The sequence below is a fragment of the Microtus oregoni genome, unplaced genomic scaffold (assembly GCF_018167655.1).
Source record: "Microtus oregoni isolate MIOR12 unplaced genomic scaffold, Mior012 000027F_ref0000203, whole genome shotgun sequence".
Lineage (NCBI taxonomy): Eukaryota > Metazoa > Chordata > Mammalia > Rodentia > Cricetidae > Microtus > Microtus oregoni.
Window position 1 is genome coordinate 18,142,488 of NW_024543086.1, and position 19,244 is coordinate 18,161,731.

Below are 19,244 nucleotides of genomic sequence, written 5' to 3' on the forward strand. Positions count from 1 at the left end.
CTCTCTTTCTTTTAAGACACTTTTCTCTTTGTAACAGCCCTGGCTGTCCTGGAACTTGCTTTGTGGACCAGGGTGACCTTGAACTCACTGAGATCCTGTCTCTGCCTCCTGAGTGCTGGGATTACAGGCTACATCAACATCACTCTGCCCAACTAGTGACTTGTTTTTTATCATCACTTCCTCTCTACTGCTCTTGCCCAAATTCATATATGAAGTAACCCTTTGAGAAACTACTGAGTAAGCAACCAGGTAATTTTGACGTTCTATTTGGCTGGCCTCCTGAAACTGCTTTCATATTTCCAAGCCTAGAGCTGACATGTGCTTGCCCCTCTCAGCTTCCATTTATCCTCAGTCATCCTGAAAGGCTAGACATAGACCAGCAGTGGAAGGATGGGATTTGGGAGTCTCAGGACCTCAGCTTCAGGCTAAGACCTACAGACATGGCCCTTAGTTCCACCAGGCCCAGAGCTGCTCCCAGACAGTGCTTTGTAGAAACTCATTTATTGTGTTGAAAAGAAATAAAATCCAAGTGATACATTGTGCACTGACTTTAAATGTGCCTAGATACATATCTGCAAGACAGTTCCTAAAGAGCCAGGTGTAATGGAACACACTTTTAATCCCAGCACTTGAGAGGCAGAGGAAGGAGGATCGCTAAATTCTAGACTAGCCTGGTCTACAGAGTGAGTTTCAGGACAGCCAGGGCTACACAGAGAAACCCTGTCTCATAAACCAAAACAAACAAAACAAAACAGTTCACAAAGAAAAAAGGGTGATTGGTGATGAAATCAGACTACAACAGGTAGTCATGTTGGCTAGAATAGGGCTTGTGCCTGTCATTGAGGTAGGAGAAGGGAGCGTTCGAGGCCAGCCTGGGCTACATAGTAAGACCCTGTAGGCAGCCTGGCCAGGCATTTGACTGATTGTGGACATCAACATATTCCTCATGCTTCAGAATAGTCCTGAATATAGTGTGGTGTCTTTGCCCCAGTGACAAAATGTCCCCCAGGGCTGAGGAGATGGCTCTGTCAGTAAAGTGCCTGCTACACAGGCATGAGGACCTGAATTTGGATCCTGAGAACTCACATAAAAAGCCAGGTATGGCAGCATGTGCCTGTAATTCCAGAATTGGGGTGTGGGGTGGGGTGGCAAAGATAGGTTCCAGAAGCTCCTTGGCTGGCCAACCTAGCCAAATTGCTGGACCACATCCCCTCAAGGGAATGTTTAGAATCTATGAGGGCAGTTTGTGTTTGTAGTAGTAATGTGTGTGTATGTGTGAATTCTGGATTGCTCTCCACAGTAATTTACTCATTCATTCTCCTACCTTTTTATTTGTTTTCTTTGAGACAGGGTCTCTGTTAAGTAGCTCTGACTGGCCTGGAACTCAGAGAGATCCTCCAGCCTCTGCCTGTAAGTGCTGGGGATTAAAGGTGCGTTTAATTTAAAAACAATTCAACTTTGTTATTTTGTGAGTATAGGTACACATGCCATGGCACATTTGTGGAGGTCAGAGGTCAGCTTCGAGCCGGTCCTCCCTTTCCACCTTTTAAAAGGTTCTGGGTCTAACTCAGGCTGCCACCCACTGAACCCACCTCCCTGCCTCCAGTCCGCACTTGAACACACGAACCTGACAGCAGTTGGGTGATGACTTAAGCCTCTGTGGCACCTGAAAACAGTGCCTGGAGTGGGGTAGGAATGTGCAGAACTCTGCTGTTAAGTGAACTGCCACTTCCTTGAGAGTTGCTCACTGAGTAATAGTAAAGTGTCTTGAAAAAGGCACAAATCTGGGACCAGCCAGATGTCTCAGCTACTGAGGGTACCATAAAGCCTTGACAGCCTGAACTTGATCTTTAGAATCCACGTGCTTAGCTGGGCAACGGTGGCGCACGCCTTTAATCCCATCACTCAGGAGGCAAAGACAGATGGATCTCTGTAAGTCTGAGGCCAGCCTGGCTTATAGATTGAGTTCCAGGACAGCCAAGGCTGTGCAGAGAGACCCCATCTTGAAAACAAAACAAAATAAAAACAGAAACAAAACAAAAAAAACCCTACGTGGTAGAAGGAGAGAACTGACTCGCCCAAGTTGTCCTCTGACCTCCATATGTATGCTATGGTATGCTCATGTTCTCACCACCATATACACAAAATTAATAAATAAAAAATTCTAACATAAATTTGTAAGATACAAGGCTGTTGGTTTAGCAGGCAGGATATGCAGCCATAGCTGAGTGAGGGGGGTGGTCACAAGAATTCTGCTGAACTCAGAGCAGGTGCCAAGAGGCTGGCATGTCAAAGTCCCACTCTACCAGGAGACACAGGAGGCTTATTCTCTTAGAGAATAGAGCCATGGACACCAGACACCACCGGGTGCATGAGGGTGGAGAGAAGCAAGGAGCTAATAACAGAGTCCTCTTAGGCCAATTTCATTCTAAATGGGGGAACTTGGCACCCCTTGGCTCCAGCACTGGCAGACAGGGTCCCAAAGCAAGCGTCTGATTTTCATTGCACAATTGTCAGTTCAAGAGAGGTTCCAGAGACACCCACAGACCAGCAGCAGCTCCACAAACACTGGTTCTCAAGCCAGAGTCACAGAGCCTTCTGCGACTTCTGCAGCTTTTCAGGGGCTTTTGTAGGGAGCGAAGGGACAAACAAGCTTGTCAGCATGTATGGTAAAGGACCCTGGGAACACCAGGGAGCGCCAGACATCGCATCACACCTCTGAGAACAAAGACCAGGTTCCTGCCCTGTTGGGATATCCAGACCCCAAAGAGCTGCTAGAAATAACAGATGAGTGGATATTGTAAAAAAAAAAAAGACTGGAAATTAAATTAAGATAATCTCCCAGTAAATAGAATATAAGGGCAAGACTGGGGGAAGATGAGACACCTGGACAATTATCTTAACAGTCACTCTGGCCAGCATGGGTCAGATGTCTGCTGTAGCCATGTTTATCACTACAACTTTATGGTGTTTCAAAGTCCCTGCCACCAAACAAGCTGCAGCAGTGTGCTCACAAACCACACTCAAATGCTCTGTAGCTGGACCTCCTGCCTGAAAGAGTCAGAGTTTGCATTAGCAGGACAGCCCAGGAAGCCGGCCGGCATTTTAAAATGGTGCGACTTTTTTCCTGCTATGGCTGAAAATCAAAAAGCATGCAGTCAGCTTTTCATCGACACCATTTAAGTGTTTTGTAGCAGGACCTCTTAAAAGAGCTGCAGGGTTTTGCAGCTAAAGCTGAGTCAGGAAGCCTCTCTTAAATGAGACGCATTTGCCTCTAGCAAACAGAGCCCACCTGAGAAAATGCTGCTATCAATAAGCCATGCCTTACTCTATTCTTTTCTGTCTATAATTACTTCCCAAGCTCTCTCATGCTTTATGTGAATGCAGTTGTCCATGTGGGTGCCATTTGTTGACTGAGTTTTCTGTCCTGCCCTGTTCCTGCAATCATTAAGTCCCAAAGAAATCACACAGAGGTCTATATTAGTTATATATAATTGATTGGCCCATTAGCTCAGGCTTCTTTTTTTTTTATTTATTTATTATGTATACAATATTCTGTCTGCATATATGCCTGCAGGCCAGAAGAGGGCACCAGACCTCATTGCAGATGGTTGTGAGCCACCATGTGGTTGCTGGGAATTGAACTCGGGACCTTTGGAAGAACAGGCACTGCTCTTAACCACTGAGCCATCTCTCCAGCCCCCTAGCTCAGGCTTCTTATTAACTCTTTTCTTTCTTTTTTTTTCTTATTAACTCTTATAACTTATATTAGCCCATTATTCTTGTCTATGCTAGCCACATGGCTCGGTATCTTATTCAGTGAGGCAGTCACATCTTGCTTCTTTTGTGGCTGGGCCAGGACTCCAGCATGGGTCAGGAAGGACAAGATCTGAGCATGTGGAGCAAGGCAAACAGAGGGAAGGGCACCAAGGATGGAGGCCGCACTGATCCCCAAGCAGAGAAGACATTCTGATAGAGGTTAGAGGAAAAGGTTGGGAGTTGCAGGGCAATGGGCACAATTCAAGGGTAGCTTTGTGAGATTTGGTTTCATATAAACTTAAACAAAAGGCCCTGAATATATGGTAGACAGAGCCAGGACCCTGGCTAGTCATCTTATTCTCATAAGTGAAGCAAGTATTATAACTCCTTGCCTCAGTTTCCTTGTTTGGTATGTATCTCATAAGGTTAAAAATTGTATTCAGGGGGCTGGAAAGATGGCTCAGGGGGTTAAGAGCACTGGCTTCTCTTCCAGAGGTTCTGAGTTCAATTCTCAGCCTCCACATGGCAGCTCTCAACTGTCTGTAATTCCAGTTCTAGGGGCTCTGACACCCTTATACAAATATACATGCAGGCAAAACAACAATGCACATTTGTAAAACAGTGTGTTCAAGTCTGCCAAGGGGCAGCATTTTGCTGGGTTTAAATGACCGAGAGGACTACAAGGACAGAACCAAACTGTTAGGTGAGGCTTTCAGATCTAGTGCATAGTGGCTAGGTCTGCAGCCCTTTAGCTTAGAGAAGTCTTAGCCCAGATGATCTTGGGCCTGAGGGGCAGCTGGTCCTCTGGGAGCTTGTGCATCTTGAATTAAGCTGTGTTGTCTTGGCTGGTGAAAAAGAAGAATACTTTTAAACAGAAGGGGAAAGAGAGTAGTGCTGACAGAGTGTTCATGTAGAAAGGCCCCTACTGACACCCACCAATCCCCTTACAGCCATGTTCAGACTTGAGCTTGCCGGTGGCTTTGCCAGCCTTTGCCCCACATGCCTGCTGTCTGTCTTGTGCCTGGCTCAGGCCCTGTTCCAGGTCACTGCTCTGTGTCTTCCACCACACTCCACCTCTGTGCCCCCTCCATCTCAGGACCTACTTACCCTCAAGCCTTGGATAATTGCTCCTTTTAGAACCCTTCCAAGCCAAGGGCTCCTTCCCTGGTTATCTTGGCATAACACTTTAATGTGAACTGTCATTAGACCCCCAAGCATCCTCTTGTATTGAACTATGCTCTCTTTAGTTGCTTAGTGTAGAGCCCCTTCAGAGCTGTATAATGAGCAGTGGGAGTAGTGAGGTCCTGCTCACTGAACTGGGAGCCAAGAGATTAAAATTACCCAGCTGTGCTGGGGAGAATGGCCCAGAATCTGGAGGAATCTCGGGGGATGCTGACTAGCCTTGGGCTGTAGCTCAGCCAGTCTAGAAGACTAGAAGTCAGGGAAGATGCTTTCCAGGTGAGGACAGCAGTTTTCACTTTACTGACTTTGCCCCAAAAAAAGAATTGCTAGAGGGTACTGATGCAAAGCCACCTGTCACCGACCCCTGTGACCTCCTTAAAGCCACAGGTCTACCAGGCAACACCTGCACTTCCTTCCTGGCAGGAGAGCTGAAAAGTCTAGCTCAGTGGGTGCATGTGGTGGGCATTCACTGGTACTTATGCAGTGCCACATAGCTATACTGCTCCTGCTCCTTTTCTCTCTCTCTTTCTTTCTTTCTTTTTTCTATCTATCTATTTGTTTATTTATTTATTTATATTTTTAAGGCAGAATTTCTTTGTATAGCCTTGGCTGGCCTAGAACTCGCTCTGTAGACCAAGCTAGCCTTAAATTCAGAGATCAGTCTACTTCTGCCTCCCAAGTGCTGGGATTAAAGGCGTGCATGTACACCGCCGCCACCGCCTGGCTGTTTATTTATTTTTATTTTGTTTTTGGAGGCAGGGTCTGTCTGTGTAGTTCTGAGTGTTCTGGAACTATATAGACCAGACTGGCCATGTACTCAAGAGATCTACCTGCTTCTGCCTCCAAAGTACTGGAATTAAAGTTGTGTGCCAGCATGCGCTGGCACATTGAATGATTTACTTCGTCTAAAATTCCCTCCCTTTTATTTTGAGTGCTGGCAGTTGAACCCAGGACCTTGTGTATGTAGCAAATCACGTTTTACTGTTGTGCTCTACTCCAGCACAAAAAGCTGCTGGATGTTTAAAGCCTGATGGGGGGAGGCTGGTTCATTGGCTAGTGGCTGACTGTCTCATGTGTCCTGGGTGAGCACAGAATACCTAGGTGTATGTGGAGAACAGGCCCTTGGTCCTCCCCCTAACAGCTACCCCAGGTAAGCTCCTCTCTTGAGATGCTTGACCTGGTTCCCAGAGTTGCAAACTATCTCCATGTTGAAGTGTTCCAGGCCCTCCTGGTGCTGGAGCTGCTAGAATGTTTGATTCTGAAAGGCAGTTGTGCTGGCTGGGGGAGCCTTTCAGTGTCACAGTCAGCAGGGACCACCTGAGAGCCAACTGAGGACAGTGACAGGCCCATTAGCATAGCTCTTTATGTGGCTGACAGGTCTGTTTGTTGGTGACCTCATGGTCTCATTGTAGGCTTTTCCTAGGTATCCACTGTTGAGTTGTAGCTGCTGCACTCTTGGCAGGCCTGGGGCCACAGCGCCATCTAGGGGTAGTTTAGTAGTCAGGCAGTTGCTTTCCTCGGGGATAGGATTGGAGAGTCCCGATCACAGTCAAGGCTATGTGTGCTGTAGCTCTTGCTGATGGCTCTCAAACAGGCCAGACAAAAATCAGTACAAAGTGTGGAGGTGCATGCCTTTAATTCCAGTACTCAGGAAGCAGAGGCAGATAGATCTCTATGAAAGATCTCTTGAGTTCAAGGACAGCCCAGTCTACATAGTGAGTTCGAGGACAGCCAGAGCTACAGAAATGAGATCCTGCCTCAAACAAACAAATAAATAAAAACACACCGGGCAGTAGTGGCACTTGCCTTGGCAGAGGCAGACGGATCTCTTTAAGTTCAAGGACAGCCAGGACTACACAGGGAAACCTTGGGGGGGGAGGGGGAACCAAGGTAATTAATTAATTAAAAATCACCACAATAGTGTCCCCACAAGCTTCTCTTGAAAGCTGCAGTTGCCAGCATTGAACTTCTACCATAGAAACTCAGGGGAAAGTAGGGAAAGGGTACAGGAGCACTATGATCTGGTCCAGCGGTCAATCCTGCTGGCGTGTACACAATACCCCTACCTTATATCATGGAAGTAGAGGAGTTAGAGGCAGGAGAATTGCTGCAAATTCAAGCCAGCTGTATAACAAGTTTCAGGCCAGGTAGTCTACATAGAGAACCCTGTCTCAAAAATCCATGTCTTCACCACACTTGCCAAGTACACAGCTCAGGAGCACCACTTTTTTGTACATTTGTGTAATCACTATTGTGTTAGCATTGCCACCTGTTTCTCTATCTCACCATCTGTTTTGTGTCTAGCCATGTCATCCAGTATGCAGTGGTTAGCATAGGTTTCTGATTTCATTTTCTGATGGCTGCCAATAATGCTACAAAATTTTTTTGTGCTTGTTGACCATTGCTATCTATGTCTTTTGTAGCGATATGTCTTTGTTCATTTTTGAATTGAGTTGTTTTATTGTTGAATTGAAGGTGTTCTTTATAGAACTCTTGGTCTTTTTTGTTTGTTTGTTTGTTTGTTTGTTTAAAACAGGGTTTCTCTGTAGCTTTGGTGCCTGTCCTGGAACTCTGGAACTAGCTCTTGTAGACCAGGCTGGCCTCGAACTCACAAAGATCCGCCTGCCTCTGCCTCCCAAGTGCTGGGATTAAAGGTGTGTGCCACCACCGCCTGGCTAACTCTCGGTCTTAATAAGATTTATAATTTGCAAATATTTTTTTCTGTATGTTACAATTTTTCACTCTGTTATAGTGTCCTTTAATGCATGAGAACCAAGTTTGGATGCAGTTACTAGTTGACCAGGCAGAAGATGGCTCAGAAGAAGCTACTGATGCCTGAAGAGGATGTTGTACTGTAATGCAGACATAGAGATACACAGGGACATAGGTGCACAGACAACAATGTACACTCAGTGCACACAGGTTGTGCACTGGGTATGCAGATGTGCATATGCGCAGGTATATCACATTCTGTGAGAGTGGTCCCTGTGCATTTTAAATGTCCATCTCCAAGTCCTCTTGGAACACAGTTAACTTGTTAGGTTTTAGACAGGATTTTCTGTAGATTAGGCAGCCTTGAATTTACTGTACAGAGAAAAGTGACCTTGAGTTCTAGATCTGCATCTGTCTCCCAAGTGGTAGAATTATAGTTGTGTATCACTACACCTGGCTTGCAAGTATTATGTGAAAAATAAGAAACTGATGTCTTTAAGGTTTAAACTGGAGATGAGAGAAGGAGTTATTGTTCAGGAACCTTTTCTGTATAGTAAGCTCCATTGTGTCATCGTAGTTCATCATTGTTGGTGTCCTCCCCCGTCCCCCGTTTAAAAAACAAACTTGGGCACCATTGGTGGATCTGATAAGGCTCCAGTGTTTTATATAAATTAAGTATCCAGTGCGGCCTGCTTCCACCAACATCTGTTTTGTTTTGTTTTTTCATAAAAATATGAAAACATAAAGCAAACCCTCAAGGTAGAGTAAATATAAAGGTCTTTGGAGAGTTCTGTGGGGAGCAGCATTTTAAAGGATTACTTTGGTCCTGTGTGGTGGTCTCATCTGTAATCCTCGGGTGCTCAGGCAGGAGACTGCATGAGCTTAAGGCCAGCCTGGGCTACATCTGAAGACCCTGTTTCTAAAAACTAAGTAAGAAGCCAGCCAGTGGTGGCACACACCTACTCAAGAGGTAGAGGTAGACGAATCTCTGATTTCAAGGCCAGCCTGGTCTATAGAGCAAGTTCAGGATGGCCAGGGCTACCCTGTCTCAAAAAACAAACAAAACCTAAGTAAGTAAGTAAATACCTTCATCTTGGTGATGCAGCAGTATCTAAGAACTGTGATAAATCGAAGAATTAGGAAGCACTTTGTTTTTTGAGAGGTCAACTGTAGAATCTATAGGAAAGACATGTCACAGCGGGAGTGAACCATTTCCCTCCAGGCATTCTGGGTCCAGAGCCGTTAGAGAGACTGGTGTGGCCTGAGTATTTCTAATGTCCCATTCTGATCTGGGCTTCTACCTAGCCCATGGTTGCCATACAATGTGAGCTAGTCAGGTGCCCTGAGAAAGCCATAGCCGAGGGCAATGAGCACCTTCCTCCTGCTCCTGCTTCCCTGGAGGTCATTGTGGGATTTGAGAAAGTATATTTTTCTGTTTAAAACACAGACTTGGGCAGGAGGACCTCACAGTGAAGCCCATTACTGATGGACACTCTGACCCTCTGCTTCCTCACAGGAATTGACTATAAGACTACCACCATCCTACTGGACGGACGGCGTGTCAAACTGGAACTCTGGTGAGTTGGTAATCTGATGAGAACATGGAAGCCAAGTGAGGAAGCATCTTTTTAAAAATATTTTATTTACTTTTATGTGCGTTGATATTTTACCTGCATATATGTCTTTGTGAGAGTGTCAGATCTTGGAGTTATAGACAGTTGTGAGCTGTCATGGGTGGCTGGGAATTGGACCCAGGTCCTCTAGGAGAATAGCCAATGCTCTTAACTGCTGAGCCATCTCTCCAGCCCCATGAGGAAGCATCTTATTTGCCATAACCTTTTAAATATACTGTGTTCAAACTGGATTTTTCTCCATGATGAGCAAAACAAAAAACCCAGGATGTTTTATTTTAAAGCTTCCTCCATTTTTTTTTTTTTTTAAATTTTCGAGACAGGGTTTCTCCATAGCTTTTGGTTCCTGTCCTGGAAACTAGCCCTTCTAGACCAGGCTGGTCTCGAACTCACAGAGACCCGCCTGCCTCTGCCTCCCGAGTCCTGGGATTAAAGGCGTGCGCCACCACTGCCTGGCGTGCTTCCTCCAATTTTGTTTGCTTGTTTGTTTTTGTTTTTTGAGACAGGGTTTCTCTGTGATACAGTCTTTGCTGTCCTGGAACTTACTCTGTAGATTAGGCTACCCTCGAACCCACAGAGATCCTCTTACCTCTGCCTCCCAAGTGCTGGGATTAAAGGCATGCACCGCCACTGCCTGGCACCTCCTCCAATTTTACCCATAAAAACTTGTTTTCCTGGGGCTGGAGAGATGCTCAGAGGTTAAGAAGAGGACTGCTGTTTTTTGTGAGGACCCAGATTTGGGTCCCAGCACCCATGCGACAGCTCACAGCAGTGTATAATTTCAGTTCCAGTGGGTCTAACATTCACTTCAGGCCTCTCATGGGCATCAGGCATGCGTGTGTTGTTCATACACATAAAATTAAAAATTAAGGCTGGGCATGGTGGCACATGCCTGTAATCCCAGCGCTCAGGGAGGCAGAGGTAGGCAGATCTCTGTGAGTTCAAGGCCAGCTTGATCTAAAAAGTGAGTTCTGGGACAGCTAGTCCTGTTACACAGAGAAACTGTCTCAAAAAAACAAAACAAACACAAATTAAGAAGGAGCTGTGTGTACACTTGCCTTTAATCCCAGTCAGTACTCAGGAGGCAGAGGCAGGCAGAGACTTTTGTGAAATCGAGGCTAGCCTATTCTATGTAGCCAATTCTAGTCAAAATTACACAGTGAGACTCTGTCTCAAAAAAAAAAAAAAAAGAAAGAAAAAAGAAAAAGAAAAAGAAAAAAAAAAGGAGACAGGACTGAGCCTCTTATACTGGGAATACTCGTGCATGCTGCTGACCCTCCTGTGTGTTTCAGGGACACGTCGGGCCAGGGCAGGTTCTGCACCATCTTCAGGTCCTACTCAAGGGGCGCACAGGTAAGACCAGCACCATTATGTTGTCTGGTAGGTGCCTCTCCTGATTCTTTCTGAACCAGTATCACTATTCTGCCAGTTCCCTAAGAACTTTACTCTTTTTGATCAAGTGTTTTGTTTTCTTCCAGTGCTGAGGATTGAGCTCTGGGCCCTTATTGTACATGATTGGTGGGTTCCACTACTGAGCTGCATCCTCAGCCCTTTTTTTCCCAAGGATTTTGATGTCCAGACATCAGGTCTCCAAATGCCCATCTGTGTAGGAAGGATTCTTAGCCTTGTAGCCTCATTTCGAGGCTGCCTATGTGGGAGGCAACTGAGTCTCTATTGTACCTGCCTCTAATGTCCCTATATGAACCCTTGCTGTTTTCATGGTGCCTTAAGATGTACCCTGAACTTAGCACAGCCACTGCAGTGGCCTCTCCTAGCTGTTGAGGTGCAGCTTATCCATTTGTTTCACCAGAAGCCAAAGGTGTTTCCCCATACTTCCCTCACACACAGAATTGTGTGTCTCCTAAGGGTGTGACTGAATGTGGAGGTGACTTGGGCTGTATCAAAGCTAGAACTCTGCAGACTGGAAATGTTAACAACAGGCTTCAGCTGATTCTCTGGGCAGAAAATAGGCCATGGGGATCTTGTCTTGGCAGTAGGAGAGCACCATGCATACACAGACCCTACCTCTAGACAACCAGGAGTGAGGAACATTAGTCTAAGGATAAATTCTACAGGACCCTCTTCACTTTATTTTTATTTTTTTAAAGTGATATTACTGGGTCTTTTTTTTAATATTTATTTTATTTATTTATTATGTATACAATATTCTGTCTGTATGTATGCCTGCAGGCCAGAAGAGGGCACCAGACCTCTTTACAGATGGTTGTGAGCCACCATGTGGTTGCCGGGAATTGAACTCAGGACCTTTGGAAGAGCAGGCAATGCTCTTAACCTCTGAGCCATCTCTCCAGCCCCTTCACTTTATTTTTTTAAATGTATTTTATGTATATGGGTATTTTGCCTGCATGTATGATTGTGCACCACATGTATGCCTGGTAGCAATGGAGGTTAAAAGAAGGTCTCAGATCCCCTGGGACTGGAGTTACAAATGGTTCTGAGCTGCTATGTGGGTCCAGGACTCAAATCTGGGTCTTTTGTAAGAGCAGTCAGTACTTTTAGGCACTGAACCATCTCCGCAACTCTCCCTGATTTTTTTTTTAATATTTATTTATTTATTTCTTATGTATACGATATTCTGTCTGTCAGGCCAGAAGAGGGCACCAGACCCCATTACAGATGGTTGTGAACCACCATGTGGTTGCTGGGAATTGAACTCAGGACCTTTGGTAGAGCAGGCAATGCTCTTAACCTCTGAGCCATCTCTCCAGCCCCCTCTCCCTGATTTTTGAGATAGGATCTCATACTTCATATAGCCCAAGCAGATCTCCAACTCTGCAGGGAGCCTCCTTCTCTAGCCTTTCAACTGCTAGAAATAAATATATGAGCCACCACTCTCCGCCCATTATTCTTTTATAAGAGAACGATGAATAAAAAATTAAAAAGTTTTTGAGTTTTTGTTGTTGTTGTTGTTGTTGTTTTGAGAGGAAAGGAACACACAAGCACAAGCATCAGGCTGTCCTGGAACTCACTCTGCAGACCCGTCTGGCTTTGAATTCAGAGAGTGCTGGGATTAAAGGCATGCACCACCACCGTCCGGCTCTGGCAAGGCATTTTAATAGGACATGTCTTACTGCTCTCCTACCCTTTGTCAACCCTTTGTCTCCTGGGTCTCTCAAGGTCTGAGTCTTGCACATTGCACAAGCAAAGGCTACTAGCTTCTCCTTTGCTTTTGTCACTTGTCATATGTAGCACTGTTTTGTGGCTGCTACCGAATCCCTTTCATCCTCACCAGTGGCCAAGCTTGTTTTTATGGTTGAGTCCTGAAACGGCCTCTTAATTCCTATGGTCCTGTGCTGCCTCCTGGGAGAGAGAGGGTGCCCCTGGGTTGGTATATGGAGGTCCTAAGACAGGCTTGACAATATCTACTCACTGTGGGGCCACACCAGTACCAGCAGGAGGTGCTGTCCAGCTGCGCTTGCATTTACTTCCATTAGTACAGGAGTATGTTGTCCTTTAAGGGCAGAGTGGATTTGTTTATGTGGAAGGGTTTCTATGAGAAGCGGTAGAGGATACACTAGTAGGTCATTGCTGAGGAGGATATCCGCATGCCTCTTGGCACCTGGCAGTTGCTTGTGTGTGTGTGTTTGTGTGTATGTGCGTGCGCATGTGTGTAGAAGAGAATGTTTTAACACAACCAGGGTGTGTGAGGTGGGAAGACAGGAGTTTTTCACCCTGGCTCTTTATACTTTGGACCACACAGATACATTATATTACTAAGTGCCTATCTATTTACATGTATTATTTATTTGAGGGGAGTGTGCATAAGTGGAAGTCAGAGGGCAAGTTTTGGGAGTTAGTCTCTTCTTCCTCAATGTGGATTGCTGAGATCAAGCTCAGGTTGTCAGGCTTAGCAGCCGGAGCCATCTCTGAGGCTAGTCCTGAGCTGATCTTCCTGCCTCTACCTTCTGGGTGATAGCATAATAGGTATGTAGAATCATGACAGCGTGTCTCTCTCTCTCTCTCTCTCTCTCTCTCTCTCTCTCTCTCTCTCTCTCAGGGTCTTACTATGTAACATCAGCTGTCCTTGATCCCATAGCAGTTCTCCTACCCCAGCCTCCCAAGTACTGCATTTAGAAGCACATACCACCAGACCCAGCTTAATTTGTAGGGTTTGGTTTTCATTTGTTAGTTATTTTGATACAGAGTAAGACAAAGGCTTGCTAAGTAGCCCTGGATGGCCTGCAACTTGATAGATGGGACTGGCCTCAAACTCACAGACATCTGCCTGCCTCTACCTCCTGAGTGCTGAGAATAAATGTTCAATTTTTAATTTTTTAATTATTTATTCTTAGTTTATTTGCATTGGTGTTTTGGAAGATCAGCCAGTGCTCTTAACCTCTGAGCCATCTCTCCAGCTCCCCTCAATTTTTATTTTTAAAAGGTACTTTAGAGGGCAACAACGATGGTTCAATTAGTGAAGTGTTACCATACAAGCATGAAGACCCAAGTTTGGATCCCTAGCACTCATATTAAAAGCCAAGTAAAATAGTATGTACCTGTAATCCAAGTACTGGGGAAGCAGAGACAGCAAGAGCCCTGAAATTTAATGGCCAGCCAGTCTAGCCAAATTGACAAACTCCAGATTCAGTAAGAGACCTTGTAACACTCACACACACACACACACAAAAATGGTGGAAAGTGATTGATGATGACATCTGACATCAGCTCTGTCCCCTCTACCCGCTCCCACAGGGCCTCTACATCTTGGCATGGTGATTACATGGGTATATTTCTTTGTCAAAAATTTATCAATGTCCTTGTCTCAACTTATATGTTTTCTGGTATATAAATTAAAGGGTAGGGAGATGGCTCAGTAAGTAGTGCTTGCCATACAGGTGTAAGACCTGAGTTTAGTTTCTAGTACCTATGTACAAAGATGGACACTGCAGCAAACACCTATAATCCCAGGAATAGGGGGGCATAGATGGGATCTCTGAGTTTGAGGCTAATCTGGTCTCCATAGTGAGTTCCAGGACAGCCAAGGCTACATAGTATTGAAAAATAATAATAGTTGTAACAGTAAGGAACCTACTCTTAAACTTAGTTCCACTTTTCAAAATGTATCTTATGTATTAAACTTAACAAAAACAGTGTATATGGCCAGGTGGTAGTGGTGAGCACCTTCAGTCCCAGCACTCAGGAGACAGAGGCAGGTGGATCTCTCTAAGTTCTAGGCCAGCCTGGTCTACAAAGCGAGTTCCAGAACAGCCTGGACTATTACAAAGAAACTCTGTCTCAAGAAACAAACAAAACAGCAGCAGCAGCAACAACAACAACAAAACAGTGTGTATGTTCAGAGGCACGTCAAATGTTTGCCACTAGAAGGTAACCTACTAGAGAGATGGCTCAGAGGTTAAGAACACTGGCTGCTCTTCCAGAGGTTCTGAGATCAATTCCCAGCAACCATATGGTAGCTCACAGCCGTCTATAATGAGATCTGGTATTCTCTTCTGGTGTGCAGGTGTACATGCAGGTAGAACACTGTATACTTAATTAGTAAGTAAATCTTTTTTTTTAAAAAAATAAGAAGGTAGCCAAAAACTAGTTAATAGGCCTGGTGTAGTGTGCTGCTTGCTCTTCAGGAAGGGCTGAGCACTTAAATGTTGGGGTATGGTGGCTGACCCTTTGAAGGGCACTTTCCAGAGTCATTTGTGAATGGAGCAGGCCACTGGAAAGGGGACCCTATGTCTATATTTTGAGTTATGAATGGTCTAAAAATCAGCATTATCTGACTAGCATTAAGAAGACAGAATGGGCTGGAGAGATGGCTCAGAGATTTTAGGAGCACAAATTGACTGCTCATGGAGAGACCCTGAGTTTAGTTCCCAGCATCCACATGGTGGCTTACAACCATCTGTAACTCCAGTTCCAGAGGATCCAATACCTCTTCTAACCTCTGTGGGCGCCTCCACATATGTACATACACTTGGGCACACACATATACACATAAAATAAATAAATGTTTTTTTAAAAAGTAGTCCCAGCACTGGGATCTGGAGTGGGTCACAGGTGGGTCTCTGAGTTCAAGGTCAGCCTGGTCTACAAAGTTCTGAGTTCCAGAACAGTCAGAATTGTTATAGAGAAACCTTGTCTCAGAAAAAAGAAAGGCGGAGGAGGAAGAAGACAGAATGTGCAGGAGAGTCTTTTTGTCTTTTGTACTTTCTCTTTGAGACACGGTGGTTTGGAGGCTGGTTCTAGTAAGAAAGAACTGTCTGCAGTTCATCACCAATGGTTTTCTCTAGGAAATCCATGGCTACTTTGGTTTCTCTACTCCAACCCTCACTCATAGAATGTTCTCCCAGTAAAGCCTGACAGTAAAGCTGGGAATGCTTTTACTAGGAGGGGTAGCCGGGGTGAGGGGCAGCCAGGTCAAGGGCTTGTCTTCCAGGAGGTGGGCCTTCTGCTCACTTGTTTTAACTAGAACACAGATTCTTGTTATGACAAAAAGGTCATACATAAAAGGTCTACATAAACAGGAAATGAAAAGCCATCCAGCCTCATACCACCTGTTGCGTGTTTGTGTCAACTTCTTCTACGCGATGCCCTTTGTGCTTTCAAGTGTCAGCATACACAGCTATGGGAATCGGTTTCCCACTCCACAGTGTACTATGCACGCTTACTGTGATTATCAACTATACTTACTTAGAACTTTTTGCTTTTGTTGCTTTTGCTATGCTCTGTATAGAATCCAGAGCTTTGCACATTGTATGCTGTACCACTTAGCTATACCCCAGCCACTGGACATTTTCTCCCTCTCTCCCTTCCTCCCTCCTACTTTTGTGCCAGGGTTAGAATCCAGGGCCTCATGTATTCTAAGCTACAACTCTGCCACCGCCACTGAGCTACATTCTAGCTGCCCTTCCCCGCCCTCCCCACAAAAGAAAGCCTTCATTGTTAAAACCTACTGAGATGAGTCTCCTGAGGGTGGGCTTTGACACACCTTTGCCACCTTTGATAATCCTTAGGAGCCATATTGCTAGGTGCCGTGATGCTGTAGTTGGCATTGTCACCTGCAAAGTCTGGCCTCTCTCCCTTTGCAACAGATGACAGCTTGCTTCCCTGTGTTCAAGATATGTGCTTGTTTGTTGATTTGGGAAGAGAGTAGAGACTTTATTGTTAGTTGGTCTTGTCTTAGTTAGGTAGTTACTGTAGAGACATCAGTGACCAAGGCAACTTTCCAACTTCCTTTTTTTCCCCCCAAAGCAACTTCCTTTTTTGAGACAGGGTTTCTCTGTAGCTTTGAGCCTGTCCTGGAAGAACTAGCCCTTGTAGTCCAGGCTGGCCTCGAACTCACAGAGATCCACCCCATGCAACTTCTAAAAAATCAACAACGGAACATAAATAAATATTGTGCTGGGATTAAAGGTGTGCACCATCACCTCCTGGCTAAAAGAACACACTTATTGGAAGCATGTGTACAGTTTCATAGGGTTAGTTTATTATTATCATTATGTCAAGAGCATGGTGATATGCAGGCAGGCATGGTGCTACAGAAATATCTGGAAGCTTTATATCCTGATCTGCAAACAGGCAGAGACAGACAGACACTGGGCCTAGGTAAACTTTTGAAACCTCAAAACCCACCCCTAGCAACTCACCTCCTCCAATAAAGACACACCTCCTAATCCTTCCTAATTAGTTCATCAGCTGGGGGCTAAGCATACAAATATATGAGCATATGGGGCCATTTTCATTTAACTATCAGTTTTTTAGTCGGGGTCTTGCTATATAGTCTGGCTGGCCTAGACCTAGCTATCTAAACTAGTAACCAGAGTGGCCTCCAGTTTGCAGCCCACCCCCCTGCCTCAGTCTCCTGAATGATCAGATTATAAATGTGGCCCTCCATCTCTGCCATGTTTAGTTATTATAAATATATTTTTCACTCACTGACCTGGCTCCTTGAGGTCGGGCAGTTTCAGTTTGGCTCCTCTCAGTGGTACCTGACCTCAAGGTATGGGATCCCTCCAGGATAGAAAAGTTCCTCTCCAGCTGCTGCTCTACTTGAGCCAGGCCTGTTACCTACCTCTGGGTAAGGCTATCTTTATCTCAGTAGGACTTGGGACTAGCATGAGTTTTCAGAAATGGCAATTCTGTTTCCCTCTTCCTACTCCTATCTTTGCCCGTTTTTGTCCCCCTTCTCTGTCATCCATGTATGAGAACCTGTGGGAAGAGGAGTGAGGGACTCAGTGGGTGGACTCTGATTGCTGACCTCTCAAAATCAACCCAGGATGAGAGGCAGATTTGCAGTGTGTTAACCCTTTGTGATGAGCAATGTGCTCGCTCAGTACCACCCCTACTGGAGAGTCCATGAAGGTGGTCCCGCTGGGATATTTGAGGCAGATGGAGACAGCCCAGAGCTGAGCTCGCAGTAATTGGTCTCTGAGGGATGTGGCAGGAAAAGCCCTGTAGCAAATCCTGTTTAGCCTGACTGAGGCAGCCCTCACTGACTACTGCTCCGAGTGACTGACATTCTGCTGTATAAGTTTGGAGCTGAAAAACTCAGAGCTGCCTCCATTCAGCCCCAGGTGCCCCTACAGCGGAGTTTGCTGATAGACTGACTTCCAGAATGCTTGGTCCTCCAGTGAGTTCTGTGGCTCTTCACACTCCTCCCCCAACCAAAGCTTAGACCTTTTTTGGGGGATGGGGGGGGCTTATAGCCTGTGTGGCTTTTGAATGATTTCAGAGTAATGCCTGTGACTGGCCTGGATTTAAAAAATTGTTAAAAAGTCAGTTCTACTCCAGCAGTGTTCTCAGGCATATGTGGGCTGGACCAATTTAACTCAAAGAAGGTCCCTTCCCTGCTGCTCTCCTGGGTGGCAGATGTATTTCTGGTCCGTAGGTTGTGACCATGCTAATTATCTGTAGTCTTCTGGACCATGTTCCTAGCCCTGTCTAGGAATTGTGAGTACTCCTATCCAGCAAGTTTCTCCTGGGAATGGGCCCAAACATGCCTGTGGATAATCGCCATTCATCTAACTTGCAGGGAATCCTCCTGGTGTATGATATCACCAACCGTTGGTCCTTTGATGGTATTGACCGGTGGATCAAGGAGATTGATGAGGTAGGTGAGGGTTTATGCCTCTCCAGGAGAGACTATAGGAACAAGTTGTGACTGGGGTATGCTTCATGGGAGTGCTGCCCAATGTAGTCCTCCCCTACCCTGGGAGTGTTGTTCAGAAATGAACAGCTGAACTCTGCTGTCTACTTGGCTCCATCCAGACATTTCTGGACTTGCTTCATTGCAGAATGCAGACATTAGGAGCCCTGCCTATGGCCAAAGGGTGGGGGTGACTTGTGATTGTGCCTCTGCTGAGTTCTGAACCCCTCCTAAGCATGCACCTGGTGTTCCCCGGATCCTGGTTGGGAACCGGCTGCATCTGGCCTTCAAGCGGCAAGTCCCAACGGAGCAGGCCCGAGCCTACGCAGAGAAGAACTGCATGACCTTCTTTGAAGTCAGCCCCCTGTGCAACTTCAACGTCATTGAGTCCTTCACTGAGCTTTCTCGTATCGTTCTTATGCGGCATGGCATGGAGAAGATCTGGAGGCCCAATCGAGGTGGGACTGAGGCTTAGTTCAGCTAGGATGCTAGCTAGTGGAGTCATGGGGACTGATGGTGGAGCTGCAGGCATCGATAGTGCATTTAGAGTATAAGTAGTCTCTTAAGAGCTGTAGTCATGTGGCTGCCCGCCCAGACCTAGAGCAAGTGATCTCTTTCTTTGCCATGATTTGAGAGCAGAGCTCTACACAGTCACCTTCACTGCTAATGGTCACAGAAGTAGTGTGTGCAGCTCAGCAGTATCTATCATTGTCCATATACTTGACCAGAAGCCCTAATGATGGCCTTACTCACAAGGTACTTTACAGTAGGGCTCCCTGCTAGGCACAGAGATGGTTACAATGTCACCCTAAGATGAAGCCACAGAGAACAGAGTAACTAAA

General features: G+C 45.7%; 1 protein-coding gene across 2 annotated transcripts in view; it reads left to right on the plus strand.

Annotated features, from left to right (window-relative positions):
* Rab40c (RAB40C, member RAS oncogene family) overlaps window positions 1–19,244 on the plus strand; it is a 39,577-nt gene that overhangs the window by 18,151 nt on the left and 2,182 nt on the right. For both annotated transcript variants that reach the window (XM_041676006.1, XM_041676005.1), the window contains exons 3-6: window positions 9,170–9,230; window positions 10,577–10,637; window positions 18,289–18,366; window positions 18,638–18,860. In XM_041676006.1, the coding sequence (XP_041531940.1) occupies window positions 9,170–9,230; window positions 10,577–10,637; window positions 18,289–18,366; window positions 18,638–18,860 (423 nt within the window). The remainder of the gene's footprint in view (window positions 1–9,169; window positions 9,231–10,576; window positions 10,638–18,288; window positions 18,367–18,637; window positions 18,861–19,244) is intronic.